Source organism: Perognathus longimembris, chromosome 20, assembly GCF_023159225.1.
Source record: "Perognathus longimembris pacificus isolate PPM17 chromosome 20, ASM2315922v1, whole genome shotgun sequence".
Lineage (NCBI taxonomy): Eukaryota > Metazoa > Chordata > Mammalia > Rodentia > Heteromyidae > Perognathus > Perognathus longimembris.
The window spans coordinates 19991235-19999457 of record NC_063180.1 but is presented as its reverse complement, the minus strand read 5'-3'; the positions used below and the strand labels follow the sequence as shown (position 1 = coordinate 19999457).

At 58.1% G+C, this 8223-nt stretch overlaps 2 protein-coding genes across 4 annotated transcripts in view; one reads left to right on the top strand and one right to left on the bottom strand.

The window, feature by feature from the left end:
* Window positions 1-2039: 2039 nt before the first annotated feature.
* Cnfn (cornifelin) lies at window positions 2040-3747 on the top strand. Its single transcript, XM_048369386.1, has 4 exons — window positions 2040-2208; window positions 2654-2764; window positions 3412-3548; window positions 3639-3747. The coding sequence occupies exons 1-4, from the start codon at window positions 2172-2174 to the stop codon at window positions 3726-3728; spliced, it is 375 nt and encodes a 124-aa protein (XP_048225343.1). The 5' UTR covers window positions 2040-2171; the 3' UTR covers window positions 3729-3747.
* A 1435-nt stretch (window positions 3748-5182) lies between these two features.
* Window positions 5183-8223, bottom strand: part of Megf8 (multiple EGF like domains 8) — a 37054-nt gene continuing 34013 nt past the window's right edge. For 2 of the 3 annotated variants that reach the window (XM_048368920.1, XM_048368921.1), the window contains one exon: window positions 5183-7848. In XM_048368920.1, the coding sequence (XP_048224877.1) occupies window positions 6586-7848 (1263 nt within the window). In that variant the 3' untranslated portion in view covers window positions 5183-6585. The remainder of the gene's footprint in view (window positions 7849-8223) is intronic. The other variant, XM_048368922.1, reaches the window with a different exon arrangement.

Here is an 8223-nt window from a genome sequence, read left to right as displayed (position 1 = left end):
CTGTACTATCCTAAGAAGACCCAGGGGTCCAGGCCCAGCCTCCTCCTTCAGACCCAGGGGTCCAGGCCCCCTGCCTCCTCCCTCAGATGCAATTAAGACCCAGACACATGGTGGGCTGTCATTTTGCCTTCCGTCTGTACCCCCTCTTCCCAATGTGGAGTAGAGGTGTGGGGTGATCATTGACTTTGGTCCCACAAGAATCATGCCCCAAAACACTGCCTGCGTGCCCAGGGCCCCCCTTTTCAGGGGCAAGAGCCAGGTCACTAAACATGCAGGGGGAGCCCCAAAGGGGAGCCCCATTCCAGTCTTCCTCCTGCACCACCCAGCCTTGCTCTCACCTGTCCACCCCTGCCCTTCCCTGATCTTCCACCCTGCCCTTCCCCTCCTCCTCCAGGTCCACGCTTCCCTTTCCATTATTTCTCTTCTTGTCTTGGTGCCTCTGACTCTCATCATTTTTTCTGTCTTCCTGTCTCTTCTTGGCTCTAAAGATCTCCCTCCCTCCCATTCGCCTCTTCCCTGCCTCCCTCTGTCTCTGACCCCTCTCTCTCTGCCCATCGTGGTCTCCCAATCTCTTTAGATCTTATCAGGATGACCTAGCCATGTCCAATCTCTCCCTCCATGCCTATCTGCCTCAATCTTCCTTCTCCTATGTCTATCTCTCAGGCACCCCTCCTACACACACACACACACACACACACACACACACACACACACACACACATCATTTTCTTGCTCCCGGGTCCCTGGGTGGTGAGACAGGCAGGGAAGTAAGAAGGGGTGGGTGGGGAATGGAAAGGGAGGGCGGGAAATCTCAGTGGAGGGGAGGGGTAGAGGGTCAGCCAGACCGGCTTGGCTCCCTAGATGTCTCTGTCAGAGCCCCACCCAGGAGTGAATGGCAAGGCCCATATAAGCAGCTCCTAACCTGAGACTAGGAACTCAGTGCCAGAGCTGTCACCTCCACCTGCCCATCCCTGCACCGTGGTCCTGCAGGTAGGTAGAAGGCAAAGAACCCTTTGCTTTGACTTTGGTTACTTCTGCTCTGTCCTCCCTCCCCCTTCCCTTGCTCATATATGTGTCTTCTTCTTCTTCTTCTTCTTCTTCTTCTTCTTCTTCTTCTTCTTCTTCTTCTTCTTCTTCTTCTTCTTCTTCTTCTTCTTCTTCTTCTTCTTCTTTTGGTCTGTGGTGGGGCTTGAACTCAGGGCCTGGGCATTGTCTCTGAGCTTTTCTGCTCAAGGCTAGCACTCTACCACTTTAAGCCACAACTCCATTTCTGGTTTTCTGGTGGTTCATTGGCAATAAGAGTCTCACAGACTTCCCTGCTTGAGCTGGCTTTGAACCACAATCCTCAGATCTCAGCCTCCTGAGAAGCTAGGATGACAGGTATGAGCCACCAGTACCTGGCTCTATTTGAGTTTGTTTGTTTGGTTGTTTGTTTTGCCAGTCCTGGGGCTTGGACTCAGGGCCTGAGCACTGTCCCTGGCTTCCTTTTGCTCAAGGCTAGCACTCTACCACTTGAGCCACAGCGCCACATCCGGCTTTTTTTGTTTATGTGGTGCTGAGGAAGCGAACCCAGGGCTTCATGCATGCTAGATGAGCACTCTACTGCCAAGCCACCTTCCCAGGCCCAATCTGAGTCTTTTACTCTCTCTCATAGTCTGTCTCTTCGGCCATGTCTACCTTTCTCATGGTCCCTGAGCAGCACCCCACTCTTTTGGCTCCTCTGCTCTGGGCCATCAGATATAAGATATTTGTCTTCACTTCTTGGAGCCTCAGTACTCTTTCTGTAAAATGGACTTGTAGAGGAGTCCCAGGGCTGGGCGCGTGGGGTGTTACTGGAAGCATTTCTGTGAGTGGTCTCTGCCTCTGGCTGTCTCTGTGTCTCCAGCTCTGCCCCTGTTCCGAGGTGGGTGCTCTGGGGTCTGTCGGGCAGATGTTGAGATGGGCGAGTTTCTCGCCCCTCCCCCCCCATTCCTCCTGATTGATTCCAGCAGGCTGACTTGGCCTCTTTCTCCCCAACTCCCTCCCCTCAGCCAGCCTAGCCCCCCCAGCACCCCAGGCCCTTGCCCTCCCCTCCCCAGTATCCGGCATTCCTTGGACAGAATCTGCTGCTGTTATCTCAGCCGCCAACATCCGCCATCCACACAGTGCTACCTGCTCAGGGCCAGCCGAAAATGCAGTTTGAGATGCACGACAACGTGAAAGGCAAAGGTGGGATCGCTGGATGGACCGGCAACCCTCCCAGTACCTGGAAACTGGCTGTCTCCCTCCCCCTGGGCACCCTGACTTTGAAGGCAAATGGCACCTGCTCCTATCCCAGAGGCCCATGGAAAAAAAATGCTGGAACCCAGTACCCCAGGCCCAGATGTGAAGGAGGAGGCTACATGTCCAGGCCCTGACAAGATGGGATGCCCTCCATTGCCCCATCCCCCTACTGCAACCAGATGTGCATTTGGCAGGGGCAACATGGACAGACTGGGACGTCTATGCCCAGACATGGCAAAAGGGACCGGGGAGGTTGCAGTGATGTCCCGTCAGTGGGCGGCCTATGCGGCTCCGCCCAGCCTGCCCGGCAGAGGGAGAATAGGTGGTGGGGGCACAGGAAGCTATGCCAGGCCACCTACGGATCATCCTTCTCCTCTTCCCACCTCTGCAGCCATGTCCTACCCAGTGACCACTCAGCCCCAGTGTGCCAGCACTTGTTACCAGACCCAGCTCAGTGACTGGCACACGGGCCTCACGGATTGCTGCAACGACATGCCTGTCTGTGAGTGTCCCCACAGGGCGGGAGGGGTGCCTGCATTCTTCTCCATTCCCCTCCTTTGGAGTCTCAGCTTCTGTTTTTGTTGGGTTTTTTTGTTGGTTGTGGGGCTTGAACTCGGGGCCTGAGCTCTTTTTGCTCAAGGCTAGCACTCGACCGCCCTGCGTCACAGCCCCACTTCCGGTTTATTTTTTTATTTCTTTATTTACTTTTTTGGTGGTGGTTCATTGGAAATAAGAGTCCCCGGGTCTTTCCCGCTCAGGCTGGCTTTGAACCGCGACCCTCAGGTCTCAGCCTCTTGAATAGCTCACAGGCGTGAGCCACTGGCAGCGGGCTGGGTTCCTGTTCTCCAATCCACTGCACCCCCCTGCCTGCCTGGGACCCTCTCCTATTCCTAGAATCTTGACCTCACACCTCCCAACGCCTGACCCCCTCTGCTCCTAGCCCACAAGGCCCCTGGGTCCTCCCTGGGACTCCTTTGCCATCCACTGAATTGTCTCAAGGGTCCTCACCCCATGGCCACGCCCCATCACCCACGACCACGCCCTTGGCGCGGATTGGGTGCGCCCAGGCCACGCCCCCAGCCCACACTTCCACAAATGCTGATTGGGTGTGTCCAGGCCACGCCCCCTGACCGTCCCCGCCCCGCCCAGGTCTGTGCGGCACTTTCGCCCCGCTGTGCCTCGCCTGCCGCATCTCGGACGACTTCGGCGAGTGCTGCTGCGCGCCGTACCTGCCCGGCGGCCTGCACTCGCTCCGCACGGGCATGCGCGAACGCTACCACATCCAGGTGCGCGCCGCCGCCCGGGGACGCGTGGGGGAGCGGGGGCTGCCCCCCGGCGCCTCCACGCGGAGCTCCTGACCTCTCTCTCCCATCTAGGGCTCCGTCGGGCACGACTGGGCGGCCCTCACCTTTTGTCTGCCCTGCGCCCTCTGCCAGATGGCGCGGGAGCTGAAGATCCGAGAGTAGAGCTGTCCCCTCCTTTCTCCCCTTTGAAGCCCACGGATCGCTCCTGGCCTCCCTGGTCCCACCTCCAAAAATACGCCCACAGTAATAATAATAATATAATAAAAACCTGAAAACCAACCCCGCCTCCTGCCTTTGTATCCCAGGGAAGGAATCTGGGTGGAGAGGGAGGTGGGGGACCCGTGCAGGGTGCCAGGGTGGGGATGGAGATGGCCCCAGTCTGACAGGATAGCTGAGAATATGACTTCCCGTCCTCCTCCAACCAAGCTGAACCTCCCAAACCACAGCTGCAGATTCCCCATCTGACATCCTGCCCACATTCTAGAAGCAAGCAAAATTAGGTAGTCCAGGCTCAGCAGTCTACCTGAATCAGTCTCCCAGAAAGAGGGTCCCTCAAAACAACAGCCTCTCAGTCCACCATCTTCAGGTCTGCTAGCACACCATGATCACTTTCTCTGCCATCTCCCTACTGCTCAACTCAATCACTGCTAGTCACTGATCACCAGCAAGCAGACTTGGAAGCCAGTCATAACTGGTGTCAAGGCTGTTATTTCAGAGAATTTATAAGCCTCCCTAACCCTATTTTCTTCTCTGAAATTAATACTCTCTAGGACATCAAAAATCTAATATGAATAGCTATGAATAGGCTGAGTCCAACCCCTAGTATAGAAAAAAAAAACCACAACAAATAGGCTGTGAATATGGCCTAGTGGTAGAGTGCTTGCCTTGTATACATGAAGCCCTGGGTTTGATTCCTCAGCACCACATATATAGAAAAAGAAGTGGCGCTGTGGCTCAACTGGTAGAGTGCTAGCCTTGAGCAAAAAGAAGCCAGGGACAGTGCTCAGGCCCTGAGTTCAAGCCCCAGGACTGGCAAAAAGCAACAACAAAAAAAACAACAGAGGGCTGGGGATATAGCCTAGTGGCAAGAGTGCCTGCCTCGGATACACGAGGCCCTAGGTTCGATTCCCCAGCACCACATATACAGAAAACGGCCAGAAGCGGCGCTGTGGCTCAAGTGGCAGAGTGCTAGCCTTGAGCGGGAAGAAGCCAGGGACAGTACTCAGGCCCTGAGTCCAAGGCCCAGGACTGGCAAAAAACAAAAAACAACAGAATAAGACTCCCAGAAATGATGGGAAGATCTGAAGACTCATGTCAAGCGCTACCAGCACAGTGTCTGGAGGAGTATAAGCTCTCAGTAAAATGTATTCCTTTTCTCTGAAGTTCCCAGGGTATTGGTAGCCACACATACTAACACCCAGACCTCCGGCCTCCTGCGCCCATGCTTTCTACATCCAGGGTGAGCCTCTTGCATCCTGCATCTCAGCAGAACAGCTGAGAGTGCCCCGTAGCTTAGAGGCAGCATGAGCACAGGCGGCGTTCAGCAGTTGCTAGCATCCAGGTGCTGGTTTAGCGCCCATCCCTTCCTCTCTCCCACATGCAGACCAACGCAGCTCCAAGGAGTCTTCCCCACACTTTATTTGTTTCTTTAGCCACTTGCAGTTCCTGTGGCCCATGGTTGCCTTGGACATGCACACACCGTGGGGAGGGGGGTTAGCTGGGGCCCCCAACAAGGGGAAATGCAGGGCCCAGCCCTCAATACCAAAACCAAGCAGCTGGGAGGAGAAGGGCTTGGGAAAGCAAGAGCCTTCAGTTCAGGAAGATGGCTAGGATTGTGCAAAGAGGTCCTTGGAGCAGAGGAGCTCACAAGTCCAGGTTTGGGTGGGTAGGGTGGCCCCTAGGGAGAGCCCCACGGTCTCGAGAGCATTGGAAGGGAGCTGTGGGGTAATGACCCTACCATATGTCCCCACTACCCCCCTGGAGGACATATCAGCAGGTCTTGTGCCTTCTTAATAGGCTCACAGCTCTAGATTCACAGGGGACCCCTGGTCCGCCGGTCTGAGCTGTCCCTCCAGCCCAGGCGACATCCAACCATCCAACCTCTTTCTCCAGCACTGCCAATTCCCTGCACTCAGTTCCTCCTATTGAAATACTCACAGCGGTTTGTAGGAAAACCACTGGACTTGACTACATAGCTCTGCCCAAGGCCTCATGTCAACACTGGCCTGCCTTCCTCACCAGCCCCATCCTGAACCCCAGTTAACTGGATGTGTCGTCCTGTCCCAGATGTGCCCTGCGCTTCTCTGACAGCACACCGCCTCATGCCCTTCCATTTCCACCTTGCGTCTGACCCCAGACACCCATACCCAGCCTGCCACTGTCTCCCATGCCCACTGCTTCTCCTCTCCCTCTAGCACATTCACCACACCACTGCAGAACGACACTGTACACAGGCACGGATCACAGCTCTACCACAAACCCCTCCGGCAGCTTCCTCCACCCCCAGAATAGTGCCCGGAAGGTCTTGCCTACCTCCATCCTCGTCCCTTCACACTGGATCTGGGCTGCAACAGCCAGTCTTTGGGGTCCCACCTCCAGACGGTGGCCCCCACAGTGCTGTCTGCTTGGAACTGTGGGTGTCCTGAAGCTCTTCCCGTGGCCATGACCTGTGCCTATGGCTTTCTCAGGCTAACTTCTCCGAAAGCCCCACTTGGACCCACAGACCCTCTGCCCCACCCCCCACCTCACTTCTCTGAAACACCGCATGTGCACATGCGCGTGTGCCAGGAGCACGGTGTGGATCGTCTTGCGAGCCTCCTGGCCCCTCCTGCTTTGCTCTGGGCCTGCAACAGTGCCTGGTGTTCAGTAGCTGCTCAAGAGATAGTTGCCAAATGCACAGCACACAGGGACAGCAGGGGAGGGGGGACGGTGGTCTCTGAGTGCCCAGGGGTTCCACTCCAGTCCAGAGGGGCCCCCCCCCCAGGTGACTCGGCTGCTGTGGTGAAGGTCCCTCGACGGGTCAGAGAGACATGCTGGTGAGGTTGTCCTGACTCAACAGTCCCTTCCGTCCTGCCCCTGCCCCATGCCCGCTGCCTGAGGCCCCCCCACCCCCCCCACAGTACTCATGCAGCCTGTGCCTCAGGGTGACAAGGGCTGAGCCCAGACAGGCACCGTTGGGTGCGTGGGGCCCTCCGGGAAGCTGGAGCAGCAGAGTGGCCACGCCGGCCATGCCATCCTCCGTGGGCTCCAGGGTGATGGGCCCAGCTCGCAACCCAGCAGTGGTGGCAGGGATGGCTGAGGGGTAGCACCCCCCACCCATGGGTCCCCAGGGCCCCCCGGCCCCTGTCAGTAAGAGGGGTGCTAGGAAAGGCTCTGAGCGGCGGAAGGCAGGTGGTGGGAGCCCGGTGGGCTTCCAGGCGGGGGCCGAGGGGTCCGGTGGGAAGCAGACGGTGACCTTGGCGAAGGGGCGGCTGGCCATCTTGGTCATCTCCTGCAGGTGCCGGCGCTGCTCCTGCCGCTGGTCCAGGGCCTGCTTGGCTTTCCAGAGGAGCACGCACAGGGAGAGGAAGAGGAAGAAGCAGGAGAAGAAGACGGAGAAGAAGACAAACAGGTCAATGTGAGCCTGGTCTTGCCGGAAGAAGAGCAGGCCCTGCGAGTCGGCCGAGCCATTGGCGCCGGGCCCGCTGGGGTCCCCCACGCCCAGCAGCAGCAGGTAGAAGCGGCTGGACTTGAGGGCGTGGTGCTCGTGTGGGTAGGTGATGACCAGCCGGTCCCGCACACCACGGACCACCAGCACCGTCGCCGGCTCCGTCACCGTCACATAGGTGATCAGGCCTCTCGGCCACACTTCCCGCACACGTGGCTCGGTGGGCATGCCGGGCCCATTCCCGGCCCCCAGTCCCCCCGGGTCCCCCGCGGCCCGGGGTCCCCCATCGGCAGGAGGTGGGGGTGGGGGCGGGGGGAGGGGTGGCTGGATGTGCACAGTGTGGATGCCTGTGTCAGGGGCCACGCGGACCACAAAGGTGTCATAGGATGTGGAGACATAGAGATCCACAGCCCCAAAGGTCACATCCAGGGTCAGGCGGATGTCCACATTGGTGAACTTTGGCTGCACCCCAAAGAGGACGGTGCGGCCAGGGCCCAGGGCCCGGCGCTTGGGCTCGTGGAAGCAGTTGGTCTGGGAGGTGGGGTCGAGGCAGCATTCCTGCTCCACGGAGATGAGGCGGTAGCACTGCTGGCCGCCCAGCGGGCTCCCGTGGAAAGATTCTCGGCACTTGGCACACTGTGGGCAGGACGGGGGCAGAAGGGCCATCAGGCGGAGCACACCCCAGGGCTGTTCCCCCAAAAGGGCCTGGCCCATGCCCTTGATCCGATGCCAAGCACACTTGTGCCAGGAGTCCTGGATGTCCCTGCCTGCGCAGACACTGGCTGCCTGCTCCTGAGACGGGCACCGAGAGGCACAGCAGGAAGAGCTATGCTGGATTCTGGCTCCACCTCCTCACAAGTGCTACGGTGATTAGAATGGGAAGAAACTGCTACCTGAAAGCAGCTGGGGCTGGGGGCCTGGCTCAGTTGGTGGAGCACCAGCTAATGAGTGAAAGTGTCAGGTACTGAGTTTGAGTCCTGATCCTATACCCGCCCCCCCCCAAAAAATGAA